Source organism: Alosa alosa, chromosome 18 (genome assembly GCF_017589495.1).
Source record: "Alosa alosa isolate M-15738 ecotype Scorff River chromosome 18, AALO_Geno_1.1, whole genome shotgun sequence".
NCBI classification, from domain to species: Eukaryota; Metazoa; Chordata; class Actinopteri; order Clupeiformes; family Clupeidae; genus Alosa; species Alosa alosa.
The window spans coordinates 31,639,381-31,663,942 of NC_063206.1; the positions used below are offsets into that span (position 1 = coordinate 31,639,381).

At 41.4% G+C, this 24,562-nt stretch overlaps 1 protein-coding gene across 2 annotated transcripts in view; it reads right to left on the minus strand.

The window, feature by feature from the left end:
- Positions 1-3,100: 3,100 nt before the first annotated feature.
- The window catches only part of LOC125312032 (serine racemase), a 64,436-nt gene continuing 42,974 nt past the window's right edge, over positions 3,101-24,562 (minus strand). The window contains exons 9-11 of one of the 2 annotated variants that reach the window (XM_048270484.1): positions 15,612-15,779; positions 8,659-8,716; positions 3,101-5,911 (exon numbers count right to left, since the gene is read on the minus strand). In XM_048270484.1, the coding sequence (XP_048126441.1) occupies positions 5,813-5,911; positions 8,659-8,716; positions 15,612-15,779 (325 nt within the window). In that variant the 3' untranslated portion in view covers positions 3,101-5,812. Of the gene's footprint in view, positions 5,912-8,658; positions 8,717-15,611; positions 15,780-24,145; positions 24,293-24,562 lie in introns of those variants that run through there. The other variant, XR_007196558.1, reaches the window with a different exon arrangement.

Sequence of the window (24,562 nt, forward strand, 5' to 3'; positions counted from 1 at the left end):
GGTGCAACCTGTTGGATGGACCAAAATATAATCTCCCAGCATGTGTTCAATCGGATTTAAGTCAGGGGAGTGTGGGGGGACAGTCAATGGTATCAATGCCTTCATCCTCCAGGAACTGCCTGCACATTCTCACTACATGTGTCCAGCCATTGCTGTGCACCAGGAGAAACCCAGGGCCCACTGCACCAATACAGGGTCAGACAATGGGTCTGAAGTTTTCATCCTGATGCCTAAGAGCAGTGAGGGTGCAGTTGTCTTGCCCGTAGAGGTGTGTGCGTCCTTCCAAGGATATCCCTCCTCAGACCATCACTGGCCCACCACCAAACCAGTCATGCTGAATGATGTTGCAGGCAGCATTACATTCTCCAAGACATTTTCAGATGTCACATGTGCTCAGGGTGAACCTGGTCTCATTTGTGAAAAGCACAGGGCGTCAATGGTGAACCTGCCAATTTTCTATTATATGGCAAATGCCAATTGAGCTGCACGGTGCAGTGAGCATAGGTCCTTCCAGAGGCCATTGGGCCCTCAGGCCACCTTCATGAAGTCTGACAGTGTGGTCAGAGACATTCACACCAGCGGCCTGGAGGAGGTCATTTTGTAGGGCTCTGGCAGGGCTCCCTCCTACTGTTTGTTGTTGCACAAAGGAGCAGATACTGGTGCTGCTGCTGGGTTAAGGACCCTTTACCATCCTGCCCAGCTCTCCTAGAGCAACTGTCTCCTGGAATCTCCTACATGCTCTTGAGACTGCGCTGGGAGACACAGCAATCCTTCTGGCAATGGAACGTATTGGTGTGCCATTCTGGAGGAGTTGGACTACCTGTGCAACGTTTGTAGGCTCCAGGTACTGGCTTATGCTGACCCTAGCCAAATGTGAAACTAGAGAAAAATCAGTAAAGGAGGATAAAGATGGAAAATGTATAATTTGCCACCACCTCTAAAACCATTCCTGTTTTTACAGACCTATCTCCCTTCTTCCTTTCTTGTCAAAGTTTTTGGAGAAAGTGGTCTTCAAGCAAGTCTTGGACTTACTATATCAGAACAACCTGCTAGACCCCATGCAGTCTGTTTTCAAGAGTCATTCTACTGAAACTGCTTTTCTGTCTGTGACCGAAGCATTGAGAGTGGCAAAGTCTTCATCTAAGTTGCTAAGTCATTAGTATTCATTCTACTAGACTTATCTGCAGCCTTCGATACTGTTAACCATGACATTCTCCTTTCTACACTATCTGAACTGGGATGTCTAGGAAAGCCCTTGACTGGTTTAAATCCTACCTTAAAGGGCACATGACCTCACCACAGGTGTGCCTCAGGGATCAGTACTAGGGCCCCTACTTTTCTCTATTTATTCACTCCCATGAATTTGATTATCACTGCTATGCGGACGATACTCAACTTTACCTGTCTTGAGCTTTTGGTGTTTCCACCACAAAGCACACCCAAGGACTGGGCGCTGAACGCACTAGCCAGTGTCCTAAAAGTGCTTGTTTACTGACTAGCATGAGCCCTAATGGGTCAGGAGGGAGCTAAACTTATAAGGTATTACGTATTTAAATTAGCTTCATTGACAGGCATAACCATTTTATGGGATGCAAAATGTTAAACTACAATAAAACAAAATGGATCTTTTCAAACAATCACTATGAGCCTTACAAGAAACTTTAGTATGCTAATTGGCCCCACCCACCTCAATTGGATTAGGCTGTAGGACAGTTGGATGTGTTGGACTGGTTATGTACTAATTTATCTAAGTCTGAGTGGGTGTATGTACTAATTTATCTAACTCTAGGATAGAAGACAAAATAGCTCATTTCCCAAAAGGCAGCATATGTTTCTTTAAGAGACTTTAAGAGACGCTAGCATCCATGGGTTTTAGCCTCCTTGCTAGCATGCCAACCTCTAGGGGGCAACTTAGAAGGAGTGAGCCCAGGCAAGTGCAGGGTTTAGTCACACAGTCGAAACTTCACACATAGCCTAAACGCACCCCAGTTTTTGACTCAGTGTCAGAATATATTAGCCTCGTGAGACCATCCTGATCTCGCAAGCTTTCAAGGTTTCACTCGCAGATCAGTCTGGCAACTTTTCGTTAAAGAGAATTTGGAGTAGTTCACCAAACGAACGTCCAATCAGCGTTGGCTTTGAGGCGGGTTGAGGTGTGACGCAACGAACAACATGATGGCATCCACAGATGAGATGAGCATAGCTATTATATCGCGCAAGTTTTATTCAAATTAGAAAGTATTCCTGGGTAAGCTGTGAAGCTATGAGTCTCAGCCATGTAGCTGGGAGGAATGAACGACACAGACATCCTCCACGGCCGATTCCAGTTCATAATGGAGGAATATAGGCTACTTTCTTCAGAAGTGTAGGGCCTACCGTGAAAACTTGATGGGAAATGTCGTTGATTAGGTTCATGTCACATACAAATGGTAAGTTAAAACATCTTAACGTTAGTTACGTTACCTAACTTAATTGTATGTTAAACGAAGGCATTAGAAGAACACTTTGTTCATCTAATTGGTTGATTTGGCCCGTCGATAGACAGATGGTTTATCCAATCAGCTAACCAGTATTTCCGCCCCTTTCCCAAAAGTTCTTCAATGAAAAGTTCCCAGATGGATATGCGGAGCAAATCCATCTGGCGGAGTCAGGTTAAGAATGTATGGCTACTTCCTTAAAATCCAACATGTCTGCCATTTTAATTTTGCAGGACTGTCTCATTATATATTTCATAATGCTGAAAGATGTCTATAGACACGTCATATTATGTGTTAAAAGCAGCATAGCATTATAAATGTAAAAAAAAGGACATATTTTGGTGGCCATATTTGAAGTCAAAATAGGGGCCACTAGGGGGCGCTATGTGTTGGGGTCCATTTAAATTTTTGATCACTAACCGTTGGCTGCAGCAACTCAAGCTAGGTAGAACCGATTGTTGTCCGGGGGGGGGGTTATGTTCATGAATCTAATGGTGAGTAAATTCAGATGGGTACCAACCTACACCGGTCCAAGGAGGGATACACCATGGTGTTTAAGGCTCATGTATATGTGTGGGCAATAAACTCTATCTTGGTACAGACCAACAATATTGCGATGCAAATCATATAATTTTTTTATTTCATTGTTACAAGAGTCAGTGTTTACATTTTTTTACATTTTATTGTTACAAGGTGTGAGTGCATTGCATACTGCTACATATAGGGCTCTGTAGTGAGAAATGGTCAGAGTACCCTTGTCAGCACCAGGGTATAGTTAAAAGACCCCACAAAACACACAAGCATAATAACTGGACTTTGGAACAATGTGCACCATTGACCTGTGCCACCTTACAATTGAATTATTTCTCCAGGAAGTCCCACAGGGCAACAAGTCACAGTGTGTCTTGTTGACAAATTGATATTGCACTACACAGAGGTACAACTTATTAGAAAGGTGGTCATAATGTTTTTGCTCAACATGCTCTTAATTCAAACATTATGTTTATATCATGAAATCAACACACACACACACACATATATAGTACACCTGTTCTCTGATTAAACATGTACCACTGTTTTATCTTTTTGACTAGTTTTGGATTTTTGTACTGATTTGTACGGATAGGAAAGAGTGACAATATGGCAGAGACAATTCATTATCAGTGTCTTCTCAAAGTATTCTATTCTAAAAGGATGAAGCCAATTAACTACAGTATGGTCCAGTTGTCCTGGTTTATTTATCATGTCAATATCAATTATAATAATAGTTACAACTTGTGCACTGCCTTAACATGTAATGAAACCCAAAATTTGCTCATACCTGTATACTCCTCTTTACATACCAAGATAAATAGTGTGTGGTGTCCACTTTTAGTTTCAAACAAAGATTTAATTCGTGGTCACAATTGCCATGAATGTATGAACATTTCAATAGAGAACATAGTGTGGGTTAACGTCCAGAATTTTCAGTTTTCGTGAATGTCTAATATGTTGGATTGAATGTAGATGGATAAGGAAATCTGAAGTAGAAAAGGCCCCTAGTTTGAGGATACAAACAACTGAAGGATAAGACAGTTTTAAAACAAAAGCGGAAAAATAGTGGGTAGCAAAAAAGCAAACAGCCTATTCTAAATTATTTTGCAGAGGAACATATTTTGTTGCCAATTTCTCCAAGCGGAATCTCCCTTATTCAGCCTGGGTGGCTTATTCATCTCAAAACTCAAACTTTCTGCCGGAAGCATAGATGACAGTCGTGACAGTATTTTCCTTTCTTACAGGGAGCATTTGAATGCGCTTGACACAAACAAAATCAATACCCAAGTTTCTTTTTTTTATGCCTACATATCTCATATTTATTTGGCTGATGCTTTAAGTGCATTACATAATGTCAATTCTTACAAGGGCCGGTTTCCCCTGAGCAATTTAGGATTAAGTGCCTTGCTCGAGGGCACAACTGTGGCAGCTGGGGACTGAACCCTGAAATGTTTCTGGCTACTGCTTACTTAAACAATAAACAAATATGCATTTATGTAATGGGTGACAATCATGCCATTTCTTTTGATTTCACATATTGTAGTCTGTAGAGATTGCATTTAAGTGTTTAATTTTGTAAACAAACAGAGTTTGCAAAGTCCCTTTAGCAGTACCATTTGTTCTTCCTTTTTATGCATCAGGTGTTTTTTTTTCTGCCCACGGAATATCCCAAATCACTAGTAGCCTATTTGGTGAGAGCAGCACCTTCAGAGAGACAGCATGGATATCACAAGCAGATCTTGGAAAATGCTTGCACCTCTGTCTCTTCTCTGTCCTGCTGATCCTGTGCTCAGCTAAACAGGCTTTGGTTCTCTTGGGGTTCTGGATGTGCCAAGATGTACCGATTGTAAGAATTGTGTTCCCATAATAATCTAAAATTAAAACTCCTTGTAAAAGGGGGACACTGTGGCGCAAATGTACGCTGTAGGCGTATCACACTTCTTCATCGGAAACTTCATCTCCATAGAAAATTTGCCAGCGTCATAGGGGCATAATTGTCTAAAATTATTTCCTGTGTCTATCATGACTGCATTCCTGCTTCTTTACAGAGCTGTTAATGATGTTGATTGTTTCAAACAAAAAGTATCCTTCAGATAACAGTGCCAATGAAAGATGATTGATATGACCCATATCGATTGTGACATATATGATATTCTGTTGTCAAAATCTAAGCAGTAACTCGGAAAACTGAATAGTAGCCTTTCAAGCTGAGGCTGTCTCTTAGACAACCTGCAATAAATTGTCACAAATTAAGAATGAAAGTGTTACTCTATTTTTACCTCATTCAGTCAGAAAAATGTCCAATCACTAGGCTAGTAATTACAATGGAAACCTTTCTGCCACCTACATACCTTTTGTAGACCAGTTATTGACCTTTTAGCTTGTTGTTAACGTTTTGGCTTGAAGTTTGTTTTAACAAAAACAAAGAAAAATTCTATGACAAATTATAATGCTGAGAATCAAAAACTGATAATAGAAAACTACAGTATAATAACTTATATACAAAGTAATTAATTTGATAAATTAATATTTAATAGATATTCATTTGATAAATTAATATTAATTTTTCACATTTGATGTTTTTAATGACTCTTTGAATGACCATTGATGGAATGTAGTGTCCTACATGTTTTTGCAGAAATGTTTGTAATCTCTGCCAGCTGTTTTCATTCTCAGAGAAGGTCTACAGTGAACTACGTGCATACATGTTGTGACTCAAAACTTGCAACTCCTCTTTTTCCTGCACTCAGGTTCTGTGTCTGTGTAAAGGAATATGTTTAGCAGTGGCTCTATAATTGGGGTCACCGATCCATCCAACACAGTGTAGGGTAGCGTTCTGAGAGTGTTCGTCTTAGCTGGCAATTTTGTGTCTTATCCCTGGTTTCCACCACACACTCCACCTACAAACACATGAAAATCATTATCACACACATAAATACTGAAGATTGAGCAATAATCCCAGCATGTTTCTCACATTGCTAGTGACAAAACACAAAATACAACTCCGATAACGCATGACAGCAGTAGTAGAAATGGCCCTGAAAGCAGTTCTTGTAGAAAAAGTCTAATTGAACACACTGGTATGTTTTGTTTGAGTGTGTGTAATGGGTTGTAATGGAATGCCTGTATCTTTAAAGTGAACCATCACATCAGTGCTGCAACGGATGCAATTTTAATTAGTGAGGAGGCTGGACTTTTGAAAGTTTGGTGTCTGTGATGGCAAGGTAAGCAGCAGGACTAAGGATGTTTGGATTGTTTGTCTCGCATTTTTGTTCCCTTGTTCGCTCCTTCCCGTTCTGTGCTCCTGTGGGTGGCAGCTTGTGTATATCAGTGGTTTTCTACAGAAGGTATACAGGGGGGAAATAAGTACTGAACGCGCCAACATTCTTTTCAGTAGGTCTACTTCCAGTGAGGCTATTCACATGAAATTTCCATCAGACGTTAGTATTAACTCAGGTCATCCACACATATAAAAAAATCCAAACATTAAAGTCTTTAAGTAGAGTTATGTGTAATAACGTGGAATAACAAAGGAAAAAAAGTATTGAACACAAGAAGAAGCAGTACACCAAGGCAAGGAACGAGCTGAAATCTGTAAGTAGTTAGAGAGTAATTATCCCTCCTATGTGTGCAAATAAAAAACAAGCTGGGTTAGTACCATAAAGCTTTTCCGTTACCAAGGTGTCACAGTAGAAACACATGTTGGGTAAAAGCAAAGAGCTCTCCCAAGACCTTCGCAACCTTATTGTTCATATCAATGGTTAACAGGTGCATTTCAAAATTTCAGAATCTTAAGCAGCATTGGGGCCATTATCTGCAACTAGAAGGAACAGCACTGCATCATCAACAGGCCATGCACAGGAGCTCCTCACAAGATTTCTGACCAGTGTGACAAAAGGATAGTTATATTAGAAGAGTAGCCGAGAGCCAAGGACTATAAGGAAAAAGCTCCGGAAAGACCACCACTACCATGGCCTCTATGCACGCTCACCCCACATAACTCATCCAGGTGGCGGAGTCGACATGTAAAATTCCAAACTTTACCCTCGCCCTACTACATGTGCTTGAAACAAACCACCCTATCGTGTGGTTTCTGATCCCCAAAATAGGGCCCAAAGTGTGTTCATACTGAACACATCCAAAGCTCTTGAGACCAGAGGCTGTATTCACAAAGAATCTTAAGGCTGAAAGTAGCTCCTAACTGGAGAATTTAGAAGAAACGGACCTGTCACTCATTATTGTAGGGGACGTTTTTGGCATCATTCCCGCGTTATAATCATCAGCTTCTGTGCGTCTGAGGGGGTTGTTGGGTAGCTAGAGACTGATGGGTGGTGACTGAAGCCAGTGTAGCCGCACTGTTCGTGATCACCATGTGGGGGAGGGGGGCAATAGCTTTTGATGGTGGGGGTGAGTGTTGCACTGAGAGTGAGGGGGGAGGTGTGGGTTGGGCAGGCAAGCAAGAGCAGTGTGGTGGACAGACCACTGCCATTGGAGCTGGAGCAGGGCAGTCAAACCTGTTGTAGAAGTGGTTCAGCTGGTTCGCCCTGTCCAGATCTCCCTCCACAGAGCTGCTACTCTTCCTGAGGCCAGTGATGGTCTTCATTCCATCCCATACCTCCTTCATGTTGTTCTCCTGCAACCTCTGTTCCATCTTCCTTCTGTAATCCTCCTTAGCCTCTTTCAGCTTGGTTTTGAGGTCCCCCTGGGTCTTGTCCCCCTTGCCCTATTGAGAAGGGTCTTGGCATTGCTGGTTATCCAAGGCTTGTTATTTTGAAAGCAGCGTACAGTTCTCATGGGAACAACAATGTCCATACAGAAGTTCAGGTAGTCAGTTGTGCAATGTGTTTGACCTCCTCTAAGTCCTCTCCATTCTGTAACACACTCCAGTCAGTGGACTCAAAACAGTCTCTCAAAGCTTAGAGTGGAATGTGACACGACAGAATGTCGCGTAGTACCAGTGGATCACCACCGTTAGGCTAACGAACAAATACTATGCTTTGAATGTTTCATTGCGTGGCGGGGGGGGGGGGGGGGGCATACCATAGCATTCATTCCTGCAGGCGCCCCTGTCCAACCATTGTCATATTCCTTAATAAAAGTTGGTCTCAGCAGCTTTGTGAATAGGTTTTAAGAGAAAACTCAATTGTGATTTAGGAGTATTCTTAGAGGTACAATAAATGCTTTGTGAATACGGGCTCAGATCAGGAGATGTTTAAGGGCCTAATTCCACACCCACTCAACAATGGTTCAAAATGGATGCTTTCAGTGTAATAAAGTCAACTTTCCATACTGCTGCCTAGAAATTTCATCATACACATTAAACATCCTACCTGGATTACATGGACCGGTACCTAGTGCCGGAACTCTTTTAGCCAATTAGCTCATTAGTTGACACAAAAACAAAAAACAGCTGCTTAAAAATGACCTAAACCGTATTTATTTATTTATAAATTAAATTAATTCTGGAAAATAAATATATGTACATACATAGTACAAATAAATCTAAATGGCAAATATTTGGTCTTTTCCACCACTGTACAAGAACAAGCCAATATTAAATGTAATTTAAAAATGTAAAACTACACTTGTAAAATGTGAACCCATCTGAAACCAACTTCAAAAGCTGTAGTGCTTAAAAAGGTCTTACCTGGGTTTTAAAGAGATCTGCTTTGTCACTGTATCTCCTGTTACAAATATCCAACAACCTACGAGGATATCAGGGAGAAAAAATTGTTAGAGTAATAGTTATGTATATACAAGTGAGTTATGGAATATTGTGCCTAATGCAGTAACATTCTCTTCAAATGTTTCTCTTATTTTTCTGGTAAGAGAAAAAAGAAGAGACGTCAGCTCCAGGCCCCAATTTGCTCTTGCTGAGGTATGCATAATGATGTATCTTACTTGATCAAACTGAAGGTGTCGATTATTTGTTATTATTATTATTATTATTATTATTATTATTATGAGTTGGCCTATTACCACTACCTGCTTTAAAAATAAAGTTGCTGGCCCCAGCCATGATGCGACTGGCTGGGGCACCTGCACCGTATGCCGGTGACCCGGGTTCGATTCCCGCCCCGTGGTGCTTTCCGGATCCCACCCCCGACTCTCTTTCCTACTCGCTTCCTGTCATTCTCCACTGTCTGTCATTAAAAGGCATAAAAAGGCCAAAAAAAAAAAAGTTGCTGGTGTAAGGACCAGCTTTTTGGCCAATCCTTTTGCATTTCTAAAGAATGCCATTTGCAGTCAATTTACATCTGTGTGGGTACTTTTGCTATATCACAAGGTCGGTTCGTTCGCCGCTCTCGGGCCTCGAACCCGCCACCTCGACACACACACCGGCATGGGAGTCGAACGCTCGAACCACTGAGCCGAAAAACCTAGGCTCCAAACTCAGCGGTTAGAAGCATTCTTAAGGTTAGGGGTGTGAGGATTTACACGGGCAACTAGCATGCTAGCTCAGTTTGACATACAGTTACACATACAGCCCCCTGCCAAGCAACCTCTCCTCTCCTTTCTACATAGTGTGGAAACTTGATGGTCACCGATCAAATCTCTGTAAATGTATGTTGTGAAAATAATACATCCATGTTTGGTCTTAAATTAATACTTGTAATGTGGGCAACAGTCTGATCATGGTCTCATCAAAATGTAATATTTGTGCTTAGCCTATCTCACACCTCCTTCTCAGCCAGCATCACTGCCTTCAACCTTCAAATCACTACTCAACCCTCAGCTGCCTCCTCCTCCATCCAGCCTTACTGCGGATACACTTGCCTCATTTTTTACAAACAAAGTGGCGGCAATCAGCAGTCAATTCTCTACATGCCCACACAACGCATCAGGCTCAGATACCGCACTCCTACAACCTCTAGGGGCTACTGGAACATCTTTTTCAGCATTCGCACCTCTCTCCGAGAGTGAAGTATCTAGACTCCTGACATGTAGCCGTCCTACCACATGCTCGCTGGACCCTATACCTACGAGCCTACTTCAGTCCATCAGCCCAACCATCGCACCAGCTATCACACATGTGATCAATGCCTCGCTAACCTCCGGCACATTTCCAACAGCGTTCAAAATGGCCCGGGTAACACCGTTACTTAAGAAAACTTCTCTCAACCCTGCTCAAGTCGAGAACTACCGCCCTGTCTCACTCCTGCCTATCCAAAGGCATTGAACGAGCAGTCTCCAAACAGGTCTCTGACTTCCTTTCACAGAACAACCTTCTGGATCCAAATCAGTCTGGGTTCAAAAGCGGCCACTCTACCGAAACGGCTCTGCTGTCTGTAACAGAAGCCATAAAAGAAGCCAGGGCGACCGCTCAGTCATCAGTACTCATTCTGCTTGACTTATCGGCTGCCTTTGACACAGTTAATCACCGCATCCTTCTCTCTATACTCTCTAACATAGGAATCTCCGGTTCTGCTCTCTCCTGGTTTGAATCCTACCTCACAGGACCCTCGTTTAACGTATCATGGCTTGGTCAGCTATCTGCACCTCACTATCTCACCACAGGGGTCCCCCAGGGCTCAGTGCTGGGCCCCCTTCTCTTTGCTATCTACACCACCTCTTTGGGACAGATTATCTGTTCGCATGGCTTCTCATACCACTGCTATGCAGACGACACACAGCTCTATCTGTCCTTTCCACCTGATGACCCCTTGGTTTCAGCACGGATCTCGGATTGCCTCTCAGACATAGCTAGATAGATAGATAGATAGATACTTTATTGATCGGATGAAGGCACACCACCTCCAGCTGAACCTCTCAAAGACCTACCATACTCCACGACATCAACATCAAATTTGACTCCCTGTCTGTTTCACCTACCAGGACTCCAGGAAATCTAGGAGTTGTTCTCGACAACCAACTAACCTTCTCAGATCATGTTGCCTCAGTCGCCCGGTCATGTTGTTTCGCACTCTACAACATACAGAAAATCAGGACTTACTTGACTCAAGATGCTACTCAACTTCTGGTTCAGGCAATAGTGATCTCACGACTTGACTACTGCAACACCCTCCTGACAGGTCTCCCAGCCTGCGCAGTGAAACCCCTTCAGATGATCCAGAACGTGGCGGCGCACCTGGTCTACAACCAACCCAAAAGGGCACGTTACCCCGCTGCTCATCCAGATACACTGGCTACCTATGGCGGCCCGTATCAAATTCAAGGCTCTAACGCTTGCCTACAAAGTAGTCTCTGGTTCTGCTCCCATCTACTTGAATGCCCTCATACAGACATACGCTACCTCCAGACCGCTGCGCTCCTCAGACGAATGACGTCTGGCTCTACCACCGCTCAGGCCAATCCAAACTTTTCTCATCTGTTGTTCCTCGTTGGTGGAACACACTACCAGTTCCTACAAGGGCAGGGACATCCCTCTCCATTTTCAAAAAACTCCTGAAGACCCAGCTCTTTAGAGAACATCTCCTCTCATAGCACCACTTACAACAAGTCTTGCTGATGCTAGCACTTACCTGCCGTCTTGAACTGACACTCAACTGTTTAAAAACAGCACTCACTGATGCACTTATTCTTACTATACTCTATAGTATATTGTCCTAAAATTGTTGAGAGAATTGCTTTAAAACTTAACTGTTACCATGTTGTTAGTCGCTTTGATTAAAAATGCGTCAGCCAAATGTAATGTAATGTAATGTAATAGATGATAAACTACACTGTAAAAAGTAAAACATTGCTGTTTTTCATTTGATATATTTTTTTTTCATTCCAATAGCCTAAAATTATTAGATTGTTATTAAATTTTGCAATTTGTATGTGTCTTTCAATCTATTTTCTTAGATTGATACAATATAAAATTATAACAATGAAATTCAAATTATATATTAGATCAAAGGACTTTTATTCAAAGCATGATTTGCACATGCGCACACATGAAAACTTGAGAGAAAGTTCTGGAAGAGACCGAAGGCAGTCGTGGTCATTGAGGGTTATCTGCTGAACAGTGCGAACACGACATGTTTGTCAGGTAAGAGAGGAATAAACCAAAATTGCACATCTGCGTTATCCTTGCCCTTTATTTCAGCACACACACGATCATTTTTATAAGGTGACTAGTTCAGTTTTTATAAGGTGACTTCCTTTACTGATAGCCAGGTTAGCTAATGGCAGTGACCGTTAACATAAGCGTTTACAGGCTAGCGCGACCTATATAGCATAATGTAATGTGGAAACTTATTCAGCATTTAAATACTTGAATAACGTCATATCATTTTAATGAACAGACATGCAGATTAGAAGTTATTATAACGTTAATTTTGACATTAGCGGTATAGCGTCATGGCGCCATTTTACAGCTAACGTTAAATAATAGCAAGGAACATGCTATTGTTAACTTAACGTAAGGTTCGGACACTGTTAGAAAGGCCGCCATAACGTTCCTGCAGGCGCTGAAATTAAATGCAGCAGCAGTGGAGTGAGAATGAGACTTTGTGTGCCTCGTGTGCACAATTTATTAAATGTCAGTAGGTAGGGTGATTCATGCATGACATTCAATACTGATTGCACTGATTAGTTCTGAGTCTTCCTTATACAAGACATGCCTAATGTAATGCTCCTTATGTGATGAAAAGATGACAATTTCATAGTGGACTGGGAAGAACTAGGTCTAATTAATTATGTGCTGGTGAATTTGGCCATTTACTACCACATCCTAACAGATTTTAAATTTGAGTTGTGCTCCAATCCGCAAACTAAAGATACCTCTGTATTTCTGTATCATGTTTACTTAGTTATCCATTTATGTGGAAATGCAAAGACTGTCAGTTGTATGTTTAATGGTTGCTCTTACCAAACAAATCTATATGGAGCTTTCTACACGCATAGATGGAGAAAACACATCCCCTACACAATTAAGAGATTTCAACCCTGAAGCTATTCACAGATCTGAGAGCCCTCTTTTGGAGTTTGGAAAAAGGTGATGCTGAGCTAGGTGATGTACTATATGAAGATTAAACATTTGAAGAGCATACTGTAACAATGCTAACTATGTTAGCAATGGTAACTTTGGTAACTATGTTAACCATGTTACTTAGCTAACTTAGCTAATATGCTAACAATGCTAACTAGCTACAGTTGGTGGGAGTCATAGTTGATGACAACTGACAGTTGGAATGGCTGAACAGTTAAAAAGTTGAGTCATTTATTAAATTGTTTAACAGTGAATTATTGTAGTGAGGACTTTTATTTTGAAACAGTGTTGGGCAGAGGAAACAGTTGAACAAGATATGTAGTCTTAAGAGAGCCAGATTGTATGCTTAAAGCCTGAGACTGGCAGTTGCTGCAGGTGACCTGAACACCTGGCACAGGATTCTAATTGCTTAATGGCCGTATTGTGATATCTTATTCCACTGCTTGGTTGAATTTTTTTATTCCGGTGTCTCTTTTTCAAGAGAGCCCTAGAATTTGTAACATTATGTTAGACAGCCAAACGCCAACTACTTTAGGTCTCTTCACACAAGTATGCTACATGATTATTGTACAAGTGGGTGCCATCTTGGGAAAACAGTCATGTGACAGTTCAGCTCATGTTGAAAATGACAAATTTGACTATTTCATGGAAAATATATGTTAATTTTTAATTTGATACCAGCAACATGTTGGGACGGGGATAACAACATGCTGGAAAAGTTGTGTAATGATAAAGAAAACCAAAGGATGAATGTTTCACAACTAATTAGGGTATCTGGCAACACGATTGGGTATGAAAAAGAGCATCCCAGAGAGGCAGGGTCTCTTAGAAGTAAAGATGTAGGAGTATTCATTGTAAACCTGTGTGCACAAATGATGAAACAATGTCATTTTAATGCTTCTTAACATGAAATTGTGAGGTATTTGGGGAGTTCATCATCTACAGGACATGATATTATTGAAACATTCAGAGAATCCAGAGAAATCTTTGCAAACAAGAGAAAGAGCTGAAAAACAAATGGATGTGGTCTTTTGGACCTCAGATGGCACTGCATCAACACCAGACCTGTTTCCAGACCTGTCATTGTATGGGCTCAGGAAAACCTCTGATAACCATTGTCTATGTGCACAGTTTGATACTCAATTCAAAAACTGCAGCCACAATTGTAACAGCTAAAATTGTATTGAGGCATGACACAGAAAATACCACCGTCTTATCTGGGCCTGAGCTTGTTTAAAATGGACTGAGGTAACATGGAAAAAGGTCCTGAGGTTAGACCAATCAAAATGTACCATTATTTTTGGAAGTCATGGACTCATCTGGGCTAAATAGGAGTAGTATCCAAGTATCCAACTTGTTTTAGTGCTCACTTCGAAACCAAACATCTATGACGGTGTGGAGGAGCATTAGTGCCTAAAGCATGGGCATATTGCACATTTGGCAAAGCACAATCAATTCTGAATGATGTATACACACTGCAAAAAATGAAATCTAACCAAGTGTTAATAATCTTCTATTAAGATCAAATAATCTATTTGGTATTGTTTTTAGTATGAAAAGACTTACCTAGTGCTCTCCCGTAAGATCATTTTGACTTAATTTAAGAAGACCTTGACTTATTTTAAGGTGTCTTATTAAGACAAATTTACTCAATGCACTGGCAGACAAATTTGCTTGTTTTTAGGACAAATTTGCTTAACGCACTGGCAGACAAATTTGCTTGTTTTCAGGATGAGATGTCTTAAAATAAGTCAAACTTTTCTTAAATTAAGTCAAATGATTTCATGAGAAAGGGCTAAGTAAGTCTCTTTATACTGAAAACAATACCAACTAGTTGTTTTTATCTTGATATAAGATTAATAACACTTGGTTAGATTGTGTTAGATAAGCAGTTTTTGCTGTGCAGGTTTTAAATAACATATACTGCCATCCAGGCAATGTCTTTTCCAGGGAAGACCTTGAATATTTCAGGAAGACAATGCCAAAATGAATTCTGCACATATTTAAATAGTATTTCTCCATAGAAGAAGAGTCCAGGTGCTAAGATGGCCTGTCTGCAGTCCAGATTTGTCAAATGCATAATGGAATGAAAAACATGACTAAGAATGTCCCATACTGAGCAACTGAAATCCCATATCGGGGAGTAAAGGGACAACATTTAATTCTCAAAACTCTAGCAAATGGTCTCCTCAGTTCCTAATTTACAGAATTTTGTTAAATGAAGAGGTGAAGTAGCACAGTGGTAAACATGCTCTTGTCCCAACTTTTTTTTAAACATGTTGCTGGTATCAAATTCAAAATTAACATATATTTTCCATGAAATACTCCAATTTTTTATTTTCAACATTTGATATGTTGTCTATGTCCTTTTTGCTGCTAAATTTGGGTTTACGAGACTTGTATATTGTCACATTCTGTTTTTATTTGCATTTTACACAACATCCCAACTTTTTCTGTTTTGGGGTTGTAGTTGGTAGCAATAAGACACCTGTGTTTTTGGGATCGGTACAGGATATTCTCTTGGCTGTGATTGCATGTGGCACTCAGCTTTAGTTTAGCTTTTATGTGGCACTCAGCTTTAGCTTTATAGTATTATTACACAACTATTTAATGTGTATGAGACAAATGCTTTCTTTGTTTAATGACTGCATTGGTACACTTACCTAATATCTTCACGAGCTAGCATATCTAGCAATTTGGCCAATTCTCCAGGCCATTCACCAATATGTACTGTGAATCGGCTGACACGATCATCTAAGAACAAGGCCCGATCCACACAATGTCTCACAAGGTCCAGCTCCATGTTAGCACTGCTGACAACTATTGTTACCCTATAGGAGAAACACAAAAGGAAAATCTTTTATACATCACAACATACGCTAGGATTGACATCATTGAACTTAGCTTGATCCATGGATTCCAATAATAACACATTTTTGAAAATCGAGCATACTGTACAGGTTAAAGTTCTGTGTGTGAATGCACAACCTGTTGGTGGTGCTAGAGCGCTCGAGTTGTAGACATGAAACATGGTGAAATACCAGATAATTATATGGGCTACCATAGATTCCCATGACTGAAGAAAGATGATGCCTAATAATAAGAAGAAGAAGGAGAAAAAGTAGAAGCACTATGGGTGCCTTCACAGCTTCTTTGCTTGGCCCCCAATAATATAGCTGCAAGTGTCATACAACAATTCACTACCATCTGATGTGTACAGTATGTCTGATGTAGGCACATGTGTATGCCTTATGTATGCACAAAAGAGTTTATACGCACTGGAAGCACATTTCTCTTTTTTCTACATCATGTCACTATGGCATAGACACACTTTTCACATGCATATAGCATTATGTAACGAAAAATCTTGTGACATCTGGTCTTCATGATCTGATGCATAATAATACATAATTACCTCTCTGCAACTGCAAGCACTTCAAAATAGTGTGAAAATGCAAAACTCCTGCATTCCCTCCAATATGATTGACTTCGTGACTGCGTGGAGATACACTAATAAGTAAATGGTGTATTTTAATTTAAATGTATGTGACCCCTGACCCCATGTGTTCATTTGACGCTGCTGTTGCATAAAATGTAAGCGCGCCACTCTGGTGCGCCCTCTTAAGAAAAGACCAAGCAAGAGGTCACTGTTATGAGTTCCAGTGTCTGCTGTAGCTACGCGTTATATCCATGTTACCTTGGTTAGCAAATAAAGAGGAAGATCAAAAGATAACCCAATCGTTGTATATTGCAGTCATTTTGTAGATACAGTACACAACATCCTTTTGTGTGGAATCAGAAAAAAAACAAGTGATCACTTGATATGACTAAGCTATCACCGTACTAAATTGGCTTTGCTGACTGCTTTGTAAGAAAATAATTTAAATCCATCATGCACCCATATGCACGTATGCGTCAGTCAAAACTTGCCGGAGGATTTTTCCGAAGCTTGCGACTGTGTAGGCATTGAAGGGAGCTTTACAGGTCAATAACTAATCACTGCTGTTAACTAGCAGTGGAGGACAGCTAGCTAACTTGCTAACGTTAGATAACGTAAGTCACACAGAATTGTGAGTTTTGGGGTTACAATAACAGCGTTTTTAGAATGTACAGTGTCTATTTTTTGCTAACTTTCACAGAATCCAAGCATAAAAAAGGTAAATAAATGACGTTTATCTTAAATTACAGCCATCTAGGACCATCTATTTGATGATCTGATTTATTTTGAGAACAGTCTTTCTTTGCTCATTAGCATAACCACAGTTTGATTAGCTGGCACTTGTGCTGCTGCTTGAAACGTTATACATTTCTCAACTTTTGACTGGAGTAACATGAGCAAAGCGACGCCACACTCCCACAATTCTGTTCGGCAAAGCCTGATGTCAGCCGATGAAAAGTGAATGAGAAGCGTCAACGTCGAAGCCTCCACTGCACACATGTGACAAGGGCGATACAGTTGTGCAGAGTTGTCGCGGGAGAATGTGAAGATCTCCAGACCAAAAGTGGAGGAGGTACATGCATTGCAAGGACCAGCGCGCAACAGAAAGACTGAAAACACAGTGGACTGTAAGTTCTGTGGGAAATTACGTGAGAAAAGCAAACTGAAATGCCAAGCATAAGAAGTGCAAAAAATGTGGCAAACAAAAATCATTTTGCAGCAAAATGTAAAGCAAGTAAGCAGCAGGAAGAAAGGAAAAAGACAAAGGTGCACAATGTAGCAGCGTTTGAGAGCGATATACATGATGTTCTCAGTGTTACTGCAGCAGATATAAAGAATGTGAGGGCAGTGGACTCCAGTACAACGCCAGAACACACAGCTTTTTGCTGGCATGCTCTTATGAAAAAAAATTGTGAAATTCCAAATAGACTGTGGTGCTACTTGCAACATCATTCTGATTGATCTGCTTGATCCAAACACAAAACTGAGGCCACTGGGGAAATGTAAACTGAAACTGAGAAACCCAAGAAACCAGAAACTGTACCAGTTGGAATTCCAGGTGGTGGACAAAAGTAGTACTGTGCCACTACTAGGCAAAAGAGCTAGGGGGGCCATGAAACTGATCAAAATGCATTACAAGAACATTCTGGCAATTGACAGCATTGTCACAGCATCACCAGAAATTAAGCCTACGAGGGGCCATTGTCAAGTCAAGTCAAGTCAAGTTTATTTATTTAGCGCATTTCATACACAGAGGTCATTCAATGTGCTTTATATAAACAAAAGCAAACAGTAATAACAAATAAAAGCCTTGAAGGGCAATATAGTCAAAGAATAGTTCAAAAGGTAAAGATCATAATAAAAAGAAAACGCACAAGGTAAAATCATTTAAAAATAATGAATAATTAATACGACAAAAAAAGCAAAAAGTAGTAAAAAAGTAATAAAAGACAAGGTAGAATAATTTTCAAGGCAGATTCAGAATTTGTAACTCGCAGTTAGCAGAAAGCATCTGAGAACAGTTTGGTCCGGTGTGATATTGACTTAAAGTGTGTTGAAACATGATACCGAGTGTGAACGTATGTCTCATAGCTCATCTTGGCTTGTCCCCTGCACTCAGAAATCTGCCATCTTGAATTTAGCCACGATAAGTCGAGCGACGAGTACGAATGAACAGGTATGATAAGGGATCAGATTCCAAACATAATTCAGTAGAAATGCATGGATTTCAGTAAATTTGTGTGTCATCTGCATAGCTATGGTATAAAATCAAATTATTTTGGATGATTTGTCTAAGTGGGAGCATATAGAAGTTGAATAATATTGGCATCAAGATCGATCCCTAGGGAACACCACAGGTCGAGGACGTTGGTGTTGAGGTACAGTTTCCGATGGCAACAAAGAAGTTCTTTTATTGTGGATATGATTTCAGCCAGTTGATAACTAGGCCTGTAAATCCAACCCAGTGTTCTAGTCTGTGTAGTGAAATATTGTGATCAACAGTGTCAAATGCTGCACTAAGGTCCAGTAGCACTAGGACTGATGTTTTACCTGAATCTGTGTTGAGGCATATGTCATTGAAAACTTGAATGAGAGCTGTTTCAGTGCTGGGATTTGCCTGAAAACCAGACTGAAAGTAATCAAAATACCCATTTGATGTTAGGGAGGTGCTTAGTTGATTAAAGACTACTTTTTCAATAATTCTGCCAATAAAAGGTAAATTGGATATGGGCCTGTAATTGTTTAGTATGGAGGCATCCAGGTTATTCTTCTTGAGAAGTGGCTTTACAACAGCTGTTTTCATTGACTTAGGAAAAGTGCCAGACAGCAGTGATACATTTACAATTTGAAGGACTTCTGTTGCTATAAGGTGAAAAACAGTTTTGAAGGTAGGCAGGTTCTAAGACACATAAGTATAAGTATATATACTCTTTTGATCACGTCAGGGAAATTTGGTCTCTGCATGTATCCCAATCTGTGAATTAGTGAAACACACTCAGCACACAGTGAGGTGAAGCACACACTAATCCCGGGGCAGTGAGCTGCCTGCTACAACAGCGGCGCTCGGGGAGTGAGGGGTTAGGTGCCTTGCTTCAGCCGTTCCTACTGGTCGGGTTTCGAACCAGCAACCCTCCGGTTACAAGTCCGAAGTGCTAACCAGTAGGCCACGGCTGCCCCAAATGTGGAACATGTAGAAGAGCTGAGATTCTGTACACTCTCTTTTTAGGAGTTTAACCACTGGATTTTGCTTCCATGGTGCTTTCTGTTTGTCCTTAACTTGAATTGTAATGGAGCAATGTCTTCCACAATGTTTGCCATTTTTGCATTAAAGTGATCAAATAAGTCGTCTACTGAGTCTGACAGTTGTCCTGACATCTGTGAAAGTGCTTGCTCAAAGAGAGCACTGGTCTGACCATTTATGATTCTCCTTTTTACCATCATAGCTCTGTTTTGAGTGTGTGGGGACATAGACACATGAAAGAACACACAGAAATGATCGGATAACGCCAAGTCTTTAACAATTGTAGGGACATTGAGACCCTTTGTGATAACAAGGTCGAGGGTATGGCCGAGAAAGTGTGTTGGCCCCTATACATGCTGTGTTAGGGAGAAAGTATCGATTAGTGCCTTGGCATAATTGTTTTCAAGATTATCCACATGCAAGTTCAGATCCCCTGATCAGGGTTTCCGTTGTCCGGTGAAATGTCCGACAAAATTAAATCTCTCCGGTCAAATTGTCCGATTGAAATTGGCTAATAATCCCGTCCCCTAACGCAATCTGAATTTGAGAATAAGCCTTAATATGTAAGCCTATATTATACGTCCTCTGGCTATGTTTTTAAATGAACAGGCTCGTTTGAAAAGTAAGCTATTAAACAACACGCAACAAGCCTATGCTGCATTTCAAATAGGAAGCGCACGCTTAAAACGTCCATGTTAAACAACGAACAAATGTGTGAGGCGGTTCAAACATGGCCAGGCCCAGGCAGACTAGCCTTAAAAGTTGGATGATGATAAATTGGTAACGTCTGAAGCCTCAGATGTCTGGTCAGTTCCACCACCACCAGATAAAAAGCAGAAGTGTCGGGCATCTGTCGGAATCAGTGACATTGGAAGTGGAGTTGCAAGGGTTGCGGCCGCTCCAAGACACTGTCATTCTCCGTGTACACTGGACATGCAAAGTGTTCTTTACCCAAAGCATACAGTAGGCCTATGCGTTCTCTGTCTATGATCTGCAGGGTTAGGGCCTCCTCGACGAGGCGATTACTGGTCCGCGGATAATTTCTGGCAAAATTAAACGGTATCATTGAACGTGGCCGAAAGAAAAAGAAACTAAACATTTCCCAGAATAGGAAACATGTCTTAATTTATTGTTATCAAATAAAGAGGCATAGCATTAGGGGGTAGTGGTGTGAGCGCTCATTCTTGTGTGTGCACATCTGTGTTAAGTTAAACAGTCACCACTGGAGATAACGTGGGTAGCAGCAACAAACAACGTAGCCTTTTTAAAACAATGAACGAAGCGGACTCTTGCTGTCCATGAAAAAATCCTGGCTAGATCTTGTTAGGCATGTTTAAGTTAGGCTAATGAACATGTTGCATTCTATACAGCCTGATTATGTCATTCTTTAAGCTACATAGCCTTTATCCAGTTTTCCTCAATTTGACTAATTAAGAAGGGATAATAGGATATTTGACCGGCATATCATCAAAATGTCCGGAAAAACCTCTGCCGGTCACTTTGACAGCTGATTCTGCTTTGCTGTTGCTGTGAGGGTGGCCAGGTGACGAGGTCATGTGCAGGAATCCCCAACGTTCCACTTTCTAGCGGAAACTCTGCCCCTGATATAATAAGACAGTCAAACTCTATGCAAATGAATGATAGCAGGTCACCTAGCTCTTCAAAAAAAACTTTTAGCTGAATGTTTTGGAGGCCACCTCTTTTATTTGCTGTGGTATCACTCAAAAAACTGAAATTTCGGGGAGCTGATTCGATGAGAGTAGTAGCACTGTTGATCTAACCATGTCTCAGTTAAAAGTAAAAAATCAAGGTTGTGTGTGCAAATCAGTTCATTACTTAAGAATGATTTGTTTGAAAGTGATCTGATATTTAGGAGTGCTAGTTTTGCTGTAAGTGTTGGGGAAATATGATCCACCGGGGAAATCTGAGGTTGTTGTGGTACAGGTAGGAGATTTGACTGGTTTACCCTGTAAGCTCAATGCATTTGTCTTCTATTACTTGTCAATACATGAATAGAGTCATGGGCTTACTGGGTCCTGACATGTTCTCACTACTACTGTCAGTACCATTTCTATTGCAGGGACCCTGTGAATATCATACAACACTGTCATCATATAATTGTCCCCTGCTGCTGCCATCAGTATTTTCCACTGCACATTCTGTGCTGCTGCTTAAGAGATCCTTTTGAACGGGGAGGGGGAGGGCAAAGGGGTGGAGGTGCCCTGGGCTTGGTGCTAAAGATCTTGGGCTAGTAAAACACTGCATGGCTACTGGTAGCAGTCTCTCTATTCTTGCAGGGAACATCATGTGCTTGGGTGGGGATGGTGATGGGTATTCAGGGGATCCTGCAGAGTTTGATTGGGTGGTGGGATGATGAGGTGGGGATGGTGATGGGAGTTTAGGGGGGTTTGTGTGGCCTGGGGAGTTTGATTGGGTGGGGAGGTGATTGGGTGTGGGTGGTGATGGGAAATCAAAGAGGTTGGGGTTGAATGTTGATCCAGAGTCTCTATATGCCTGCTGAGGTTCTGGGAAGTTTGTTGCGGACACTCCACTTTCAGCAGGTATTCCAGTAGTGTATTCCATGTTGTTGTGTCTTTGTGGTGGCAAGGAGTTGACGGAGGTGGGGAGGGGTATTGGTACTGGTGTTGCATAATGACCCTTCCTTTCTGATAGCCTCTCAGCAGCTTTGATAGGTGATATCTCCTCATGCTCATTACATCCATTTGTTTGATGAGATTCCAGGGAGTTTGATGCCATCTTATCTTGTCCAGTGGACATGGCTTGGGCATTGTTGAGCAGGTTCTCCAAGGTCTGCCTTTCAGTGGAGGCTAGCGGGTGGTTACCAGAGGGCCCCACAGCAGGAGGCGTTGGGTATATCTCTGTTTCATCTGTATATCTCTGCCTGTGCAGAGTGTTTTGGTTTAGCCGAGTTGTTGATTTCATTAGCTTGTTCCGTCTGCATGGCTACTGAGCGCTTATCAGAGGCTCGGCTCAAGGTTGGCAGAAAAAATGTTGGGTGTAGGTGATAGTTTTCGGTTAAGATCTTGGGATCCAGGTGTTTAAACTGAATAGTCTGGTACATACAAAGCTTCCCTATGCTGGGAGTGGGCCACTGATGAAAATTTGTATTCCAAGCTCATATAGGGCCGAGAAAAGTTCCTTGAAATCTTCTTGGACATACAGCTGTTCTTTGTAAATGTCATTTGCTCCAACATGCACAATGATGCGCTTGATAGTTACATATTTTGACACCAGTTCTGCAAGTTTGTTTTTTGTGACACAAAATTTGGGGAACAACATGCAATCATCCTTTCCCCATTTAAAAGTCTCACAGCATGTAACAGATGAAAGCAGAGTATAGTTACATCTTCACTGGTGATTGCTGCCTTGAAGGAGAACGGCAGGACCTACAACACAGGGGAATCATCGCACAAGTAGAGTGTAGCACAAACTGGATTAATGGGATGGTAGTCGTCCAAAAGCAGACTGAGAAGCTACGGGTATGCATTGATCCGACACCTTTGAACGAGGCCCTGAAGCGCATTCACTTTCCACTTTAAAATACTGAGGACATACTCCCAGATCTGCCCAAAGCCAAAGTGTTTACAATACTGCATGCGATGTCAAAAGCGGCTTCTGGCATGTCAAGTTAGATGAAGAGTCATTTGCTACACCATTCGGACGATACCAATGGCTGAGGCTTCCAATGAGAATAAGTCCAGCACCTGAAGTATTTCAGCAAAAGCTCACACAAGCGTTGAAGGATCTGTCGGGTCTGTACATCATTGCAGACAATGTGCTGATCACTGGACAAGGTGAGACACCAGACAAGGTGCAGCGTGATCATGATGAGAAGTTGAGACTCTTTCTCAATAGATGCAAACACAAGAACATCAAACTGAAAGCAGACAAGCTTAGACAAAAGGAGGCTACGTACATAGGACACATCCTCACGGTGGATGGACTTAAGATAGACCCAGAGAAGGTGCGTGCAATCGAACAAATGTCAAAACCTACAGCTGTGAAATCTGTTCAGAGGCTGATGAATTACCTGGCCAAATTTTGACCTCATCTTTCAGACCAATGTCAGGCACTCAGCAAACTGACAAACAAAAACATAGAATGGAAATAACAGCATGAGGAAGCACTCTGCAAACTCAGAGACTATTTCCAACACTAGTACTGAAACACTACAGTCCAGATGAAGAACTGACTGCGTAGTGTGATGCCTCAGACACAGGTCTGGGCGTGGCACTGGTTCAGAGGGGTAAGTTCATAGCATTCACAAGAAGAGCACTCATAAAGAAAGAGGGGCTATGCCCAAATAGAAAGAACTCATAGCAGGAATTTTCAGTTTGGAGAAATTCCACCAGTACACTTATGGTCGCAAAGTAACTGTATAGAGTGATCACAAACCGTTAGAAAACATTGTGAGAGCTGATTACTAAGTGCTCCGAAGCAGCTTCAAAAAATGATGATGCACATACAAAAGTATGATGTTGATATTGTGTACTTACCAGCAAAAGACATGGTATTAGCAGACACCTTGAGCCAAGCTTATCTTTCTGAGTGTTCGTCCTATGGCTCAGTGGAAGCAGAAATAGAGGCTGTTAATATGTAACAGCATGTGCCCATCTCAGCAGATTGCCTCAGTGACATCCGTTCTGCAACAAAAGAGGGTGAGACACCGCAGGGTCTCATTGATACCATACAACTGGGATGGCCAAAGAACAAGACAAAAATGTCAAGTGATATTAGGCCATACTTTTCTTTCCAGGATGAGCTGAGCTACTAGGATGGAATAGTGTTCCAGGGCAAACGAGTTGTAATACCTGATGCACTAAGGAGAGACATCAGTTGCCGCTTACATTCCTCTCATCTTGGGGTAAAAGCATGCCTACAGAATGCTAGAGAGTGTGTATACTGGCTGGGCA